The sequence below is a fragment of the Caloenas nicobarica genome, chromosome 9 (assembly GCF_036013445.1).
Source record: "Caloenas nicobarica isolate bCalNic1 chromosome 9, bCalNic1.hap1, whole genome shotgun sequence".
In the NCBI taxonomy this organism is placed as follows: Eukaryota; Metazoa; Chordata; class Aves; order Columbiformes; family Columbidae; genus Caloenas; species Caloenas nicobarica.
This window is the reverse complement of record NC_088253.1, coordinates 20,523,364-20,541,766: the sequence shown is the minus strand read 5'-3', so window position 1 is coordinate 20,541,766 and position 18,403 is coordinate 20,523,364. Positions and strand designations below refer to the sequence as shown.

Sequence of the window (18,403 nt, the reverse complement as noted above, 5' to 3'; positions counted from 1 at the left end):
TAAATGATGACAGACAACTAAAAAGTAGGTTTATCACATCGCTGATAAAAAGAGTAACCCCTGATGGCTTTTTAATAAGGTGCCAAGATAGAGCATCAGCACAAGAATGGTGACTGAATGTCAGTGGCACAGAAACCAGATGATGAGGTCTCTTAATTGAGCGAAAATTAAGGCAGAGTGGAGCGGGAACAAACAAACAAAGAAACCCCTTCCAGGTAGCACTGTTGTTTCATTTGCTGGCGGGGGGAAGCTGCTTGTCGTGTACAAATGCTGCCTGGCAGCCCAGCAGTACCCAGAGCCCAACGTGCACGTCAGGGCTGAGCAAAGGTACGGAGGCTGGCGGGAGGCTGGGGCAGGTCTGACAATTGCTCAGCTGCCAGGTGACCACAGGGCTACCAAACCTCCCCGGCCCTGTGCCCGGGTGGCCCAGGCACTAGTCCCTGCTCTGGGAAGGGTTCAGCTCTCAGGTCAGTGCCTGCCGGGAGTCCTGGCATGAGGAGCCTCTGCACCGTGGCTCTTTGGTCGTCATGTTAAGGCGGCTGTGCTGGCCAGGAGGGTAAGCGTCCAGCCGGCTCTGCTGCCAGGATGGTTCTAAACTGCGCCCTCTGACTGCTTCTGTATTTCCATCTTTGTATTGCAGTTCTGTCCTATAGCTGAAAAGGACTGAGAAGAGGGCGCCTTGTGGTCTAATGGGAGTAAAGACACAAGAGAATGCAGCTCAGTGGGTACACATTGGTTAAAATCCTGCGTGACCTCTGCCAGTGTGATGGCAAGCAGCTGCGCTAAGCCCTTGGCAGGGCTGAGGATATAGGGGTTTTTGTCCAGCTCAAAGGTGGACAGCAGGATGACCATGAGCCAGCACTGTGCCCTTGTGGCCAAGAAGGCCAATGGCATCCTGGGGTGTATTAGAACGGGGGTGGTTAGTAGGTCGAGAGAGGTTCTCCTTCCCCTCTACTCTGCCCTGGTGAGACCTCATCTGGAATATTGTGTCCAGTTCTGGGCCCCTCAGTTCAAGAAGGACAGGGAACTGCTGGAGAGAGTCCAGCGCAGGGCCACAAAGATGATTAAGGGAGTGGAGCATCTCCCTTATGAGGAAAGGCTGAGGGAGCTGGAGCTCTTTAGCTTGGAGGAGACTGAGGGGTGACCTCATCAATGTTTATAAATATATAAAGGGTGGGTGTCACGAGGATGGAGCCAGGCTCTTCTCGGTGACAACCAACAGTAAGACAAGGAGTAATGGCTTCAAGCTGGAACACAAAAGGTTCCACTTAAATTTGAGAAGAAACTTCTTCTCAGTGAGGGTGACGGAACACTGGAACAGGCTGCCCAGGGAGCTTGTGGATTCTCCTTCTCTGCAGACATTCAAAACCCGCCTGGACGCCTTCCTGTGTAACCTCACCTAGGTGTTCCTGCCCTGGCAGGGGGATTGGACTAGAAGATCTTTCGAGGTCCCTTCCAATCCCTAACATTCTGTGATTCTGTGATTTCTCTCTAGAGCCATTATTGTTTTAACTTTGCTGTGTAGGATCCAAGAGCCAAGCCATTTTCCCATGGATTAATGCAGTTTTTGCCATTAGTAACAATGGCAAAACTTGCCAGGCACTGTGACTGGCCTTTCCAGCACTGGTCTAGTTCTTAGATGATGTAGCTAATACAGCTTGCACATGTGAATTTGATTGCACCAAAAAGTCTCAATCTTTACTACAATATATTGTTTCTACTTGGCTTTATCTGTGGACTCTATCATGTTCTCTATGTTGCCCATATAAATGAAATATCCCAAATTTTGTTATTTTTCTTTTCAGCAATCCGATATATGAAAGGCTGAGTATCCCTTATTATAATTGGGCCACCTGTGCTGTAGAGGTTTTGCTCAATATGAAAGATGATGATTAAGTTACCTTGGAGATACAGGAAACATTTCATTGTACATTATCTCATGATGATTTTTAAAAAATGGTTTATAGTTATATAATTATTTTGTGGGGGGAAGGACGCTTCCGCTCCTAGGCTTCTGGCTTTTTAGTGATGCCAGTGGGAACTAGGAGTTCAAATCCCACCAAAGGTTAATTCCCTTGGTACCAGTCAAGTCAATAATACATGCTGTAACCCCAAGGCAGGTTGTAATCCCTGTTTTATGGCTACTTGGAAGGTGTCTTGCAGCACTGTAGCTTTACTGCAGCTGATCAAATAGCACAAAGAATGAGACGCAGCTGATGTGACTATTTATTTGTGTACAAAGAGGCGCTATTTGATTTGATGTCATTTCCAAGTGCAGACTCGTTAATCTTACCACTGGCCTCAGCAGATCAGTTACAGAAATGGTGAAGTTGGCAAGATAACTGGAATGGCAAAATTAGCCCCATGTAAGATTTGTTCCCAAGTGGCTGCTGGCATGAAGCAGGGAAATAGGTGTAAATAACGATGGACACACCTGTAAAAGTTAAAATTTAAAAAACCTGTTAGTTACATGGAGATTTAATCCAGTCCATAAGCACTGTCTACTACTGGTTCATTATCCTTCTGTTAAAAATACATATGGTCAATTTGAAAAGATAACACTGTGAGAGTTTGGGGTTTTTGTTTTTCTTTAAATGTACCACAAAAAGCTGTTTATGAACAGCTTACGATCCCTCTTCTTAAATCAGTTACTCCAGGATTGTAACTGTATTGGAGAACACTGCTTGCAAGCAATTCTTTAATTAGAAACGTCCAGCTGTATTTCACATTCTGTTTTTTCAGCACGCCTTGCTTTTGCTTTTCTTGTTTTGGACAGTTAGTCACAAAAAGTACATCCAGCCACAGCAATAACGGTGAGTATCCCACAACCGCATGTGGAAACAATGAGTTGCAAAATGAGTCATAAGTAATAAAATATATTGTCATATAATGTTGAAGTGTAGCGGACGAGACTAACTTACTTGCTGCTGTAACCACAGGAGCGGGGAAGGTCGCCGGGCACTGGGAGGTGGATGAGCAGAGTCCGGCCAGAGGCGCGATGGTTGAGGAAGAGCATCCCACAGTTTTGCAGCAGGAGCAATGGCCCTTGCTTTGTTTCTGCAGGTAAGAAGCTTGTACTGAAGCCAAAAATGACGGTTCTGATTTACTGTTGCTGAAGAAAAAAATGTAACTGGCCTGAACTGTGTAAAGCTACTGAGTAATAGTAGGTTGCAATCCAGAACGTGTGGTGTTAGATGAGACAGAAGAAGGTTGAAAGGGCAACAGAAAACTTCTATTCAGCTAAAAACCATTCAGCATTTTCTGCCTCTGTTAACATTTCCTTGCTTATGATTTAACTTTGTACTGTTTCAAATACCTGTTTTAAGATACAAAGCACAGCGTTAGTTTAGGACAACGATCTCAACTGAGACCAAAGGAGGTGACGCTTCTTTGCTGTGGCTTTCAGGTAATGACCTTTTGCTCAATTATACCATAAGTTTCATGTTATGTTCTTTCATTCTCTACTTATTACAGATCACATAAAAAAGCCCCTTTTAGATTCAAGGTCTGATCAAGCACAGGCAACAGGCAAAAGCTGGAGGTGGGTCTCTGTGAAATCAAGCTGCTGTGGCTGCGCTCAAATGTTTCCTTCAAATGCTGCCGTCCCTCCCCCACCTCCTCTCAGATATAGTAAAAGGCTAGTTTCAGGGGTATTCTATCTTTATGTGTCACTGTCACTTTCGATAACTTCCTAGAAGATCTAAAAAACAGCTTGCAGGAGTTTCAGGAAGCCAACAGGCTATGGCTTTGTGCTGGAAAAAGAATTCCCTGGCTAAGACGCGATGAGGCCACAGTGCTCTGGTGCACGTTTCCTGCAGGATGCTCATTCTGCCTAACCTTCCATTCTTTCATCCGCCCTGGATTCTGGGCCAGAAGTATTATTGATTTATTTCACCTACTGGGCCCTTCTGCAATGCCCGGGACCAGCTGACAGCACAGGAAAGCACGCACCACTGCCTTTCCCTTCAGATTAGGAGAGCTCAGTGAAAAAAGAAAATGGTATTTCACAAACCTTCAGTCCCGCTGCTGGGAATGCAGCACGCTGACACGATGAGGCTCGCCAATGAAGTCTGCAGCTCCTGGTACAGAAGGGCAGTAAAGCAGTGTGAGGTTTTTGGGGCAACCTGGCCCAGAGCAGTTTGGGCTTCGAAGGCAGTAAGCGCTTTAAATTTTGTAGTGAGATTTTCTGAACCAGGGCAACAAGTGGAGCACACCTGCGTACACATCTTAAGGAGGAGTTAAGCAGAGAGGGAGGGAACACATCAGACATGACCATTGACTATGGCAGCATTAGTTGTTAAAAGTCATATTGTAGTTGGCCGTGACAGAACTGCAGTCCTGTAGCATCCCAGGCTGGTCCTTGCTGATTCATGTTTGTTCAGCCTATTTCTGCTTTTTTTTTTTTTTTTTTTTTTTTTTTTTTGCAAAGTTCACTTTTCTGGCTGCCTGTTCTGTACAAGCCGAGCGGATGGTGCTAGGTGGGGAAGGTGGTGAGGTGAAGCAGAAAGGACATGCAAAAAGAATCCATTAAAGCTCCTGCAGACAGACCAGCCTGGGGACATCTGCCCCAGCTTTGGCTCAGTGTAACTCTGGAACGAACATGGGGCTTTAGATGGCAAATCATTGCTGGTACCTGAACAGATACCGAATAATCTACTACTGCTTTTTTGTGTGCTCAAACCTTATTTACCTCCCCAGCCTCCAGATTCTCGTTCTGTGACCATGGCATGGTGATGACAGGCTGCAATTTATCTCTTTTACTTCGAGCAATGGGGGAGTTTCTGGTATTTAGCACAGGCTATTCCAGCCCCTTAGCAGTGTCAAGGTTTTTTTGGAGTCCTCTGTTACTGCTGTATTGTGTTCAGGAAGGTCTAAGCCCAGACAAAAGGTAAAAGCCCATACATCCTTTATTTGAGCATTTCACAAATAAATTACAAGTTTCTTTGCAACCACATCATAAATCAAAACGTTTATTTACACCTCAGAAACAGCAAGCAATTCAGCAACTAGGGCTCAAAGGAACGTTTAATTGGAAAAGTAGCTCAATTAAGTATCTTTAAAATAAAATATTTTTCTCTTTGCTTGAATTTTTAAAAAAGAAAGAAAATCATAAAGAAGTATCTTGGTGGTAAATTAAAGAGACAGTGTGTTATGGGGCAAATATGATTTCACAGGAGGGTTCTGTCTGAAATGCAGTAACAACATAGCTTGTTTGTACTGAATTCACCACCACAGTCCACCAGACGTGCTCTTAGTGTACAGTCCCAGGCAGGGGGGTGTGCACGGACATGCACACAGGCTGTCTTTAGACTACATTCATTTTAGCCCCAAGTCACCAAATAGAGTCGTTTGCTGATGCAGAGGAGGAGTGTAGTGTTCAAAGGGTGGATGAAGCTTTCCCACTAAAAGAGCTGTCCCGCTAAAAGCAAAGTAATGCAGAATTCTGGCTATAAACCCTTCCCTTTCCACTACTGGTGACCTGCTGACACATAGACAACTAGAAATGAGTCAGTAAACAGTGACGCACATCTTCAAATGATATAATTGCGTTATGAGGGGACAGCTAAAGGCAGCATAAATACAACATGAGAGTTGGGATAAGCCTGGGTTTTCGTGTGTAGTTTTTTTCACACATAACCCATGCTATCCCTTAACTCATGTATTCATCCATCATTCATGGAATTAAACTGCTCATTCCAAGTCCCCATGTTGTATTAGTCTCCCTCCATCTGCATATATTTTATATATATATATTTATATATGTATGTGTATATCTTTATATATCTACATATATACACACACATAGCAATTGTGCAACTAGTAACTTTCCACTGAGAATGTATGAGTGTATCTGTTTCATTTGGACAAATATAAATCACCTGTAGTTTGATATCTTGATGTGAGGTGAGAGAACAGTGTAGTCAATGCGTTATGTGTTTTACGTAGCAAAATAGGCAGCTATATCTGCTTTAAACAGAATAGTTATAACAATAATTCCTAATGTACTTTGCATGTTAATGCTAAAGATTATAGATCATAGAGTTAGTGAAAGAAAATAATTTCTATTTTAGTTATTTATCTTTTTTGTTAGCACTGGACAGTGTATCTCTCAGACAACAGAGTTTCTAGAGATGCAATGAAGGGAAGATAGGATCAGAGTTTTGCCTTAGACTTGGTGTTCTCAAGGTGATGCGGCTTTAATGTAATCTGTCTTGTGAGGTGTTTTTTTTGTTTTTTAAATGAAATAAGACATTGTTAAATCTGTTCAGAAAGAAACTAAGCCTTCAGACAAGGTGATGTAAAATTATTTATGTACAAAATTCTGCTATGTTTCAAGTGGTGGAATTTTTTAGTAGCAACTGAGAAGAATATTGGCATCTTTCTTGGTATTTCAGGTAGGACAACAAGCAAAGACAAGACAAATTATGTAAAAGTTGTTAATAACATACATCTTCCTTTTTGTAGTGATGAAAAAATTAGCTGGGACCCTACAAACTGACTGTGAGTCCATAATTTAACAAATGAGCTCTGTATTGTAGTGATCCCTACATGACTATGCAGGAGACCAGGCTAAATTATTGGACTACAGGCCACAGTCATTTCAAATGAAGGAGAAACCAAATTGTGCTGGGTGCATTAGTGACATGTTAAAGTGGTTGGTGAAGGAAAGTGAGTTAGCTGTGGGAGATGTCTAAGCTGTAGGTTTCTCTGTGTGCCACAAAAGACAGACCTTTGATAATACATAAGCACTCAACTATCCTGTGACAAATGTTGCTGCTTTACTGTTCACAGCAGGCCAGGAAAAGCAATATATGGGGAGGTTTAGATGAGAAACCTTAAACAATTCTAGTAATGGAGTTGCTCTTTGATTTATACCAGGGCCAGAAAGTGTATTAGCCAGTGTTCCGCTCCTACCTAATTTTCTTGATACCTGGTAGGAAATTCAGCTGTTTTCCCTTTGTTTTCATCTTCAGACCTACAGTTACTCAACAAAATGTACATTAATAAATGCATATAGGTGTATGGTAAAAGCACACACGAGGTGTACAGACAGGGCTCAATTAGCAAGTACAACCACCACCGAGACCTTTGTCTTGCTAATAAACTCCTCTCTGATTAACTGCTATACCTAATTTGCATTTTAACAGCAGATACTCTTTTCAAGTGAAACGGTTTTTGCACAAGAAGTTCTGTGCATGTTATGAAATGAAAAACAAGTTCACTGCCTTTCTGATTCAGGACAGTGTTGTATGTCTACAAATATAGACTGAAATAAACGTTGTAGTGACCACAATAACTAGGTAGAAATAAGTGCTATAACAACAGCAAGCTTGCCTGAACAAATATGTTAAGCATAATTAACTATAAAAAAATGACAAGCAATTTATTAACTTCTCTACTTTTTTCGTGATATTGTGGAAAAAAACTAATAATTTTTTTTTTCTCTTTTGTTTCAGGAAATAGGCACCATTGTTTTGAGCCAGAGCCAACAATCTTATTCAGGTAGGAAAATTCAAGATTCTAATATTGCATATTATATTCTCACTTGGATGATGCTACAGGAAGTGCCACAATCTCTTGTTAAAAAGGTGGGGTTTTTTCTCAAGTACAGAGGGAGAAACATTAACACGGCAGCTTCAGCTTCTCTTTGCGTGCTTAGGTAGTCCAGTGATGAGCTCTGTCTGAAGCCTAGAGACACACGTAAAGGCTGGGAGGCTTTAATCTAGGTGCAGAAATAGTGATAACAGCGAATGACGGCTTTGATGCATCTTGATTCAGAGTTTCAGCCATGATACCGACCTCTCTACATGTCAAAAGGTTGCAGTATTATCCAAGAAGACAGACCTCATCCTCAGACACAAAGTGGTAGAGTCTTCCCATTGATAGTGTAGTTCCAGGCAGAAGAGATTTTTCTTTGTCCCTTCTTTTGGATGCCCTTGGAATGTTCCAGCAAATGCTCTGAGAGCCTTGGTTTAAACCAGAAAAGGGTGGCTTTATCCACTACTTGATACAGTTTACACTAATGTCAATGGGTGTCTCTCCAGAATTGGGTTATGCTGGATAGAGAGAGGAAGAAAACAAGTAGGAAAAGAGTATTTGTGGGAGAGGATATTATAATTTCTTTTATTCAAGATAGAGGTTTTGTAGATCAAAGCATAGGGTGCAGTTTATCTTTGGGTGCATTTGGATGCATTCATTAAATATATGTGTTGAAAATCCAGTAGTGTTATACATTTGTTCATTTTTTTTTCCTTTTGAAACTTTGCCCCAAAACTATATTTTTTCTTTAAAACACATGATTGTTGCTAATAAAGCAGCAGCGCATGATTATTATAAGGCAGGGGGCGGAGAAAGAGAACTAGAAGCATGTCCGTGTTAAGGTTTGAGATCAGGCACTCCCTCTGAAACGCCTTGACAGAAAGTCCCACTGCCCCCAAAGTACCACCCCCAGGAACAGGGGCAGTGGGAGGGTTTGCTTGGTCAGGGCTGGGAGAGAAAAACGGGTTCCTGTCTGAAGGCAGTTTGTATCTTGTTAAGAAATCTACGAATGTTAGGAAAGTTCACAACACAAACTAATTTTTCCTCTGTTGCTGTTAGTATTCCTTTTGACTGAAAAAAAAAAAAAAAAAAAGGAAAAGAAAAAAGACGACCTGTTTCATATTTGGTACAATACAGGAAGTTGGAGAAAAGCTATTGTACAGCAATTTTTAACCACCAACACACATTTAATATCTAGTGTAGCATTATGGAAAACTAAATGTATGTTTGGACTTTTTAACTTTTCCAAAAAGCTTTACTATTGAAACATATAAGTGGTGTGGAAGATATGCTCATAATCTCACTGTAATAAAGACAACATACAGTATGACTCATAAGTACTGTAAAAATGCTAACTAAAGAATGCAGCTGCAAAGTTCTATTGCATAAGGAAGCTTTCTTGTTTAAACTTTAAATAAGCAAGTTTATTAAAATATTCTAAGACACCTTACCCTAGTTACTGGCAAGCTCTAATAAAAGCCACAGTCTGTCACTAGTATACGTTTTGTGTTAATTTTTATAAAAATTTGGTGTGAGCTTTGATGGATCATTTACAATTTATTAACAAGATGATCATCTTGATACAGTTAGAAGGATTTTTTTTTTTTAACCTTACATGCTCACAGAATAAAAAAGGATTCATATTCATATATAACGAACACCCTTTTTTCCCCATCTCTGCAAACAAGTGTGGTAAGTTTACACACACAAAGAAATGCTCTTGTTACTCTTAACTGGAAACTGTGTGTACATGTGTATGTATGTATATATATATTCAAAACTATATATTTGTGTGTGTGTGAATATATTTATATAACAGGGCATCTGTTTTCCTCCTTGCGCTTATGTATGTAATGGCAGCTGCATAGAGGCTGAGAGAGAGAGACCACTGCTCTGAGAAATACTCTGCTTTTGCTGTTCTCGTCAGCTTCTCATATGCAGACAGACATCTACCTACTTAACCATGTCTGCGGAGCTGATCAAAGTCTTAAATTTTGTAAACTGCCCTGGCAAATAATCATCGGCAGGAACAGAAAGGCAGCTGACTTTTGCCCCTTTAGAATCAGGCCCAGCACTCCCAGCGCTGTAAATCCTGACGTAAATTCAATCGGGGCACAAAGAGAGCAGTTCAGACCAGAAACAAGCCGGTGGACTTGCATTTTTTTGTCTGCTGAACCTGAGGTACGAGAAGTGACGCTGCAGAGCCCCGAGCCTGCTTTATCTGTTGTAGCGGTACGAGTGCAATCGCTCTCTCCTGGCCACGCTATAAACAGCAAACACGGTAGGTTTAGCCATGGTAGAATAATTACCATTCATCTGTGGCTCTATTATTCTGCTCTGTCCCTTCCACGCTCCAGATGAATATTTTATAAAAGCTAAACCTGTCCTATAACTCTTCTCTCTATATAAATATATATATATACATACACTCATACATATACAAATACTAACCCACAGACAAAATATTTTCTGAACAGTTGAATAGCAACAAGTCAACAGATAGAAAAAAATGGAGTCAATCTGTTTTCTGCTCCCTCAAGGTCCAGTTTAGATGTCGTGGTCGTTTAATATTCAGAGAAAATTCGCATAAAGCTTGCGTCTTGCAAGAGGAATCCATTAATAAACAGAAGTTAGGGTAGAGGCTGTCGAACACCAATGTACAGTCAGACAGATTAAGTGAGGTTGCAAATTAAACAGAATCTGGAGCAACTGAGGCCTGGTAGTGAAGAACAGTAACTGTAAACTGCGATTTTCAGATCTGATGTTTCCTTTTTTCTCATTGCCATGGCAACTCGGTAGGACAGCTTCAAATGTCAGGAGTTCCTACAGACCTAAATGACGGGAAATGTGTGTGATTATTACAACGCAGATCACAGTATCTTTTAACCTCTTTTTTTTTTTTCCCCCTAATCACTGATTGAGTCCATGCACATTTGTCGTTAACTAAATATACATTGTTCAGGTTCAGAAGCAATTATTTGTGAAGACAGAAAGCTCCAAGAGGAAACACCAAAATGCCACCTGGGACCTTCAGAGACCTTTGCAGTGCAATTCAGGAAGATATCGTGTGGAGGTCTGAGCGTAAATTTTGAGCCTGGACCTGATTCTCCCCATTTGACACCTCGATCATCTCTGTTAGTGCAAGAATGCAAGTAAAGTGCCAAGGAGTTCCTCCCTTGTGTGCACACACACTGACAAGCAAAGAGCAAACAAACAGTATCTGTTGAAAAACGACAAGATTATAGTGCCTTATAGTTTATAAATATACCAGGAAATAAAAGATCTGGCATATTGTATTAATGTTGCTACGGAAATATAAATCTTATGTGGATTGCCTTTAAAAAAATAATAACGTGAAAATGGCATAACTTACTTAATATTACCCATTAATAATACAAAGGCAGTAAGGAAATTCAGAAAAAGAGAGACCAGGAGGAAATGTAACATTAGGTGTAGCTAATGGGCCACTTTCCTCCAATTTTGTTTGGACACTAGTAAATTGCAAACATTTGGATTCACAGTAAAAATGGATAAGAACAGTAAGAATAATATTAGCAAAACACATAGCTAAGTTTGAGCTGACTCCTCTCAAGCCCAACCATTAACCTAACACTGATATGATTCTTTATTTCACTTTGCTCGTGCATGCAGTTTTTGCTTTGCCAATTAAACTGTCCTTATCTCATCCCACAAGTTTTCTCACTTTTCTCTTTCTGATTCTCTTCCCCATCCCACTATAGAAGTGAGCGAGTGGCTGCGTGGTGCTCGGCTGTCTACTGGGGTTACACCACAACACTGCATTGAAGGATTCATGCTCTCTGTCCTGGAAGGAGACAACTGTTGTATCAAAACACAAAACGCGAGTTAAACATACACATCAAAACTGATAAACACTCAGGAAATGCTTATCTAATATATATTGCATTTGTAACATAATAGTCATTATTAGATGCTTGTGACAAGTTTAATACAATTATTGATAAGGCTATTTTGCTTTATCTGTTCATTTCTTGTTATTATCTTGGCATTATTTGAATTGACCTCAATATTGAATTCTTCCAGATGAGCTGTTTAGCAAGGCAGGCACCTGGATAGCACAAAACAGCCTCTCCTTTCCCCTGCAGCCTGACCTCAGTCTGTTAAACAAAGGTAAGTAAAGCAAATTAAGCAAGTGTAAGAATCCATAGAGGGACTGATGGATGTGAGTCGCTGAACTGAGAAGTATCACTGAGATTTCCAAATAGGATAAAATCTGGAATTGCTTGTCATGTGGATCTCTAGCATGCTGTTTGAAGAAGAGGTCTGATCACAAAATTAAGATCCAGACTTACATGCAGGAAATCTGTGATCATGACTGCCAAGGTTTCCATATACTTGGATTAAGGATTCCAGCTAGGACTAAATTCTCATAAACAACTTGATCTCCTGAGGTAGTGAAAAGTAAGATTTCACAACTCTGATCTCACAAACCATCTGAAAAACAACATTTCCAGATTGCAATGAAGCTTAGTGTCATTAAAGGGCATTTGTTCAATCCTGACTCAAAGGAAATAACAGTAGCTTTTGAATTGGCAAAGCTACCCGAATCCCTAGGAGATCCCTGGAGGTCTTCCTGCTAAGGACAGGCACTTGTATATGAGCAGTGACCAGGAGCTGTAGCGCTGAATTTCTGTACAATCTGTAGGCTGAAACTTCACCAGAGGAGTCTGTCGGCACAAAATTTATAAATGTCACGCAAATTCAAGCAGCCAGTGACTGCTTCACCAATAACTTGTAAATAAAGGACAATAATTTAATGTGAAGACCTGAAGAAAAGCTTGTATATTTTACATCACATTGACAGATATAATGAATGTTACTACCTTATCGTATACCTTGTCTTTGCCGAATAAACTATGTATTAAAAATACTTCAGCTTTAATTATGAATATGCTTTTGCCTATGCTAGTTTTTCATCTGTTGTAGGCTGGCTTCTCTCTCTCACAATATAAGCATGCTTTTGGTTCTCCCTGTTACTCCACCTGCCTCTTCAAACACCATCCCCTTCCTTCTTCTCTCCATCTCAAAGCTCTACAGTCTCTGCTTAGACTCTCTTTCTACAGAAATTTCTTCCCAGCTTCATCCTTTCCGATCTATCAGCTGCCCTTGACCCATTTAATCACATGCCTGGAAATCTGATGTTCCCTTGGCTCCCGTGACGATCACCTCCTGTCATTTTGCTGTGATTTCTCTAATCACTTTTCCAGCACAGCACTCTGTGTCTTGTTCCCTCCGTCCCAGGTTTCTGGGGAAACCATTGTTTCCCCCACTTTAATTTGTTCCCCTTCCTTGTGACACCATTCATCCACCTTCAGCAATCACTTCAGTGCTGACAGGTCAGAGATCTTACTCTCGGTACCTGCTTTTCCATTTAGACTAAAATGTCGACATTTACCTCTGATACCTTATCGATGTTTAGCTGACAGCTCTGCATGGCTAAAACTGAGCTCGTAAATCTTAAAGCACTCCTTCTAGTTCTACCTTTGCTCAGGACAAAACTATCATCCTGCCTCTTATTCAAGCTCAGAAATGGAAACAAACTGGAGTAGGTTATTGTTATGGAATCTCCTATTTTAGGTCTGTATGTTTAAGATTATGTCTTAATCTAGAGGATTCTTTTTTACACATTGTCCCAAAGGGTTTTTTCCAGCCATACAAGCAGCTAAATCTCCTACCCCAGGCTCTCCTCAGTTAGCAGTTTTGCAATGTCTTTTCATGGCCCTTGACAAATTCAAGCTACTGTGCTCATATCTGCCGTTTTTTTTGCCGTATGGAGCATTTTCCTCATCTGCCACTTTGACAAAACCTCTGTTACTGTGACTCTTTCATGGTCTCTTCCCTACTGCACTTTTTTTCCTGGATTATCCCTACATGAACTATTTTTCCTCTCATTCATAGCCCATGATGGCAGTTTTCATTGACATGGTTTTGAAGAAACCTGTTTGGTCTTTTTCCCCAGACTTTCCCATTTCATGCTGTCTTCTTAACATCTGCGTTTGCTGACACATCTACAAAAATCTTAGCATTGGAGCCAAGACTACTATTAATTCAGCTCAGTCCTTTCACCAGCCTTAACTGAAGTTGTGTTAATATCATTATCTTCCAAACATTGTTTGGAAGGGTAGTATTTATCCCTGTGCTCATTAATGATAATTTGACCCTTTTGTAAAGGTGGATTGCTAAAGGAGTAGCTTTTGGCTTTTAAAATCAGATTCAACGTTCAAAATTATTGTCTGTAAAATTTCCATTGTTTCTTTACTGTTTTCTGTATAGGAATTGTAGTTTTCTTGTTTGCCTTACCGCCTTAAAGAAGGACCAAATGGTAGTTCCAGAAACGCATTCGCGTTGCCAAATTATTAGGGTCTACTTCTTATTTAAGTCCCATCTCTACAGCTAATGACCACTGACTTCTGGTGTTTATCCACTGACTTCAATGGGGTCGTTTCGATGGCTTTTTTTCTTGTTTTGGACCCATTCTTCTCTATTTTGTATCACGCATGATTTAAAGTTTGCAGCTGGCAACAGCACATAAAAGATATTGGTATTTAATGAATACTGTGAGCATAAAAATGTGCAAAAAAATGTGTGCAGAGAGCACATTTGCTGATCCATGCTAACCATCTCTTTTGGGAACTTAATGCCCTGATAAACCTGTACCTGGCAGGTTAGATCTGTACGCTAATCATCATTATGCCCAGTAATGATTTTATTTTCCTTGTATCGGCTATTAAGAACAACACTGTCTCCATGGCTGGTATCAGCACTCAACTATTACACACCATGTGTTGTTTTAAACGTAGTTTCTGTCTGCCTACAAGTAATTTGCCACAAAGGTGTGTGTGCATGTTGGTTCTTACGTGGTCACCCCACCTTTCCCTCAGGGTCGCTGAGGAACACGCAACATAAAGCCAGCAGAGCTATATAGAGCTTCTTTCTCCAGAAAACACTCTCACTGAAGTCTCTAATATGATCTTCACCATTTTTATCTCACAGTTCTCCTCTTCTCTACCTCTTTGACACTCAAGAGATACGTTCAGCCACATTCCTTTTAAGATAACAGCCAAATAGCAAGATAACAGTGAAACAGGCAGGGTTGTTTTTATGCGCTTGCTGTCTGAATTATTACTATTATGGTTAATGGGTCTCAGATAAGAAAGCACAGCTCATCATCATAAACAGATGGTGTCTGTTGGCATTAGTACCTTGGCATTGGAAGATGATGTTTGCTTTTGCTAGTCAAGAAAACTGGCAAACATTGTACATGTTTATCTGGATCTAATGTACTAATAGTATGGAGTGTAAGAATGTTATAGGAATATAGGTCTAAGTTTAGGGCAGAGAGACTGATGATGTAGAAACTTAAATGGAAGAAAACCCCCTTTCCATGCCCACTAAAGTCTGCTGAGGCTCACTGTATTTCGGAAGGTCAAAAGAGTTGTTGATGTTGGTGGCAAACTCCACAGGACAGATCCAAATTGTTATGGGGATTTGGATGGTGAATTGGTCTGGAAAAGGAGCAAGCCACCTAATACAGGCGAAGTGTTACAATATTGACTTTTTCAATGACTATAGCTACCTGTCTCTTTCACAGTGATCTAATTTAACATTTATTCCTTATGCTGATCGACATGATAGAAGAAAATAGAGAAAAAATGCACATAACTTTTTAAGACAAAGATTTCTTAATGCCCCATCCTAGGAAAAAGGCAACTGGTATCGTGTAACCCCATTCACTATGGTCCAAGATATGAAAGCCTGCCAAGAGCTCATATTCCAGCAGAATCATTCTAATCAGCCACTAAACAATCTTGTTTGCAAAATGACTTCCGATCTCAGAAAATGCTTTGGCATTTGCTGGGTGCTGTAGCTTTCCCTGTTGCAACCTTAGCTTTCTCTGAACATGTTTACATATTAGTGACTCAATTCCCTGCTTATTTTAAATAAACAGATCTAAGTTGAGTACTTCAAAGCCTTTGAAAGATGTGTTCCTTATGGGACCAAACTCATCCACCACCCCATTACACAGACAACGCTTCCTACATTGCAGTTAAAAACCTCATAAAAATTAAAGACATTTAAGTTTCATGCTGACCCCCTGTACAGGAATGAACTTTATCCAAGACAAATTCATCCTCCAATTCCCATTTAACACAGAGAAGAAAGTTAACACAGCTGCAGTTTGGAGTTCAACTCATGCATGCTCTATTTCTTTCAGATTTCTTTCAATTACCCTCTCCTCAGAAATATTCCATTAATCTTTGCATAATTAAAAGTCTACATTACATCATGGACTTTATCAAAACCTCAGTAATGTTAAAGAGCTAATGCGAAAATGGTAGAAAAGATCAGAGCCGTGTTTCTGATTAGGCAGCTAATCAACACCCAGCTACTTCTTTCCTGAATTTACCATCTATAAAAGGACATTAATTAGATACACAGTTAGTTTAGTCTTCCTGTAGAACTTAGAAAAATATAGCTGGTTTTCATTTACATCACTGGTTGATTTGTCATGGGTAGCTTTCAACACCAAAAGTGTTACAGTGTTTGCACCATATCCCTGTAAATTATAAAGTTTTGCGCTTTTGTGTAAAATAATCATTTAATAGCTATGCCCTTCTGTGACCTCGCCGGTGGGCCAAAGCACTGTCTACGCTTTGCTGCAAGTGCCAAAATCTAGTGGTCACTGGGTTTTTTTACTACCTTGGTATTGTCTTCTTAAAAAAAGGAATCCTGAAAATTTGCAGCTTAAAAACATCATATTATAATTAGTTTCCCATCTATGTGAGGAAATTATTTCAAGGTTCTTAATAATAGGAAAAACAGAGTATACATTAGTGCTGTGTTTGTGAAATAATTATGTGTCTCATAAATCTACTCAAAGCTCCAGCAGGCTTTCATATTTCAACGTCAATATTTAACTTCAGGAGCTAAAATGCCAGCATGTGCTATGCGATTGGCCAAAATTGTCAGGACAGTGCAGAAACATGCCAATCCAAACTAATCAGCCTGCGCAGGGGAATAAGTTGCTCAGGCTGAAGCCCTTTTCAAATGGTATCCATTTGACACTAGCAGATGATATTTCCTAGAGTGACTCAGTAGAACATGAACATAAGTAGCCCAGACACATTCAATCTGTAGATGTGCACTAATCTCAGCTTGAAATACTAAAAGAATCATCCGAAAAAACCCTGTTATTAAGCAAGAATAAACATGAGAGGAAAGTATTATGCTTAGAAGCCACGGAGAAGGGAGAATCAAATTAGAAAATTGCCACGTTTGGCTATGTTGCTATCAATCTATTCCAAAATTTTTCAAGGACTCGTAAGCACGACAGCTTACGTAAGTCCTAACTAATGACAGACACAAATTAAGTGTCTGGGTAAAGGCTTTAAGATGTAGTCTGAAATATTCCAAACATCAATGGCGTTTTAAGGGACTTCCTAAGTATCAGCTGTCTAGTAGAGAAGAAAAACAACATCACCCCACCTTTAGGCACAACACATCTTTAGTATCAAATATCCCGTCTGAAGCTGCATAGCAAGCTGTCCGCATGGAGAGCACATTCTGACGTGTTTGCATGTTACGGAGTGGGGAAATAGCCAAGGACAGAGACAGTTAAAAGAAACAAAAATGCCATAGCGTATAGTGGCTATTAATAACAGGGAAAAAAAAAAATTGAGCTGGTTATTTATTCAGTTCTAGTTTTTAGTCACAGTCCACTCCAGAACGGTTCAGATGATACCTATCTGAAGTTATATATTTATGTGACTCTAAGAGGCTGTTCAGAAAAGAAATACAAAATATTATATATCAACAGTTACTGTTGAGAACTGTTGAGAAAATGAAAACATAAAATGTTCATTTGAATTCACAACATTGAATGGTCTATCTAACCAATCTCTTTAAATGTTCATTTCATGTCTACAGAATGACCATCAGGAACAATATTACAGCTCTTAGGGAGGGAGCTGGGGAGCTGTATTTGCTAGTAACATTTTTCTCTTTTGCATTTCAAACACACATCTTCTAAACTATTGCATTTTTTTCATGTCTATACTTCTGGAATGTGTTTGGATGGTTTAGAATGTGCGTAAAATGCCATTTCCCACCTAATTGACTCAACAAAATGTAATGTCATTAAGTACATTTTAAATATGTTTATGTACAATTTGAGGGTCTTTCTATTTGTCATGTCTGTGCGACTGGGTATATAAACATCCTGTCTCAATTATGTACACGCGTATGGACTTCTGTGCCATTTCAAGCCCCATTAACTTTAGGTGGGCTCCCAAAGCCAAATGCACAACAAACTGCAGGACTGGCTACACCTGCGGGGAAATTAGAAGGCCGGACACAAATCTGTGTTAAACGTGAGATTCAAATCAAGACTGTCTCAATTTGAACGCAACCCCTTAACCCCCAAACCATCCTTTCCCTACTAGAGTCGAATCAAACCAAATCTTTAAGGAGACAAATAATTGTATTTTTCTCATACACGCATTTGAGAAAGCACCTATATTCACTGATAATTTAGCAGCAATAATAATAATGTTAATATGGACAAAAGCATCTGTAACAAAGACAATAAGTATTCCAGTAATAGTGGATATTGCTGCTGTTATTATTGGTTTTAGGAAGTGAGGTTTATATCAATGGAACTCACTAAATGTCAGTAATTTGCAATTACTTGGGTAACACCATTTGACTGCTACTTTAAGTACCCACACGGTCTGTGCTCTAATGCAAGAGCAAAACCTAAATTAGAGTAGTGGAAGAAAAAAAAAACAAACTGCCTTGGTAGTTTTTTAAATTCTAGCCAATATAG

General features: G+C 40.0%; 1 protein-coding gene across 1 annotated transcript in view; it reads right to left on the bottom strand.

Moving 5' to 3' along the window:
- Window positions 1–8,615: 8,615 nt before the first annotated feature.
- Window positions 8,616–18,403, bottom strand: part of CDH13 (cadherin 13) — a 470,111-nt gene continuing 460,323 nt past the window's right edge. The window contains exon 14 of the mRNA XM_065640841.1: window positions 8,616–10,370. Within this exon, the coding sequence (XP_065496913.1) occupies window positions 10,363–10,370 (8 nt within the window). The 3' untranslated portion in view covers window positions 8,616–10,362. The remainder of the gene's footprint in view (window positions 10,371–18,403) is intronic.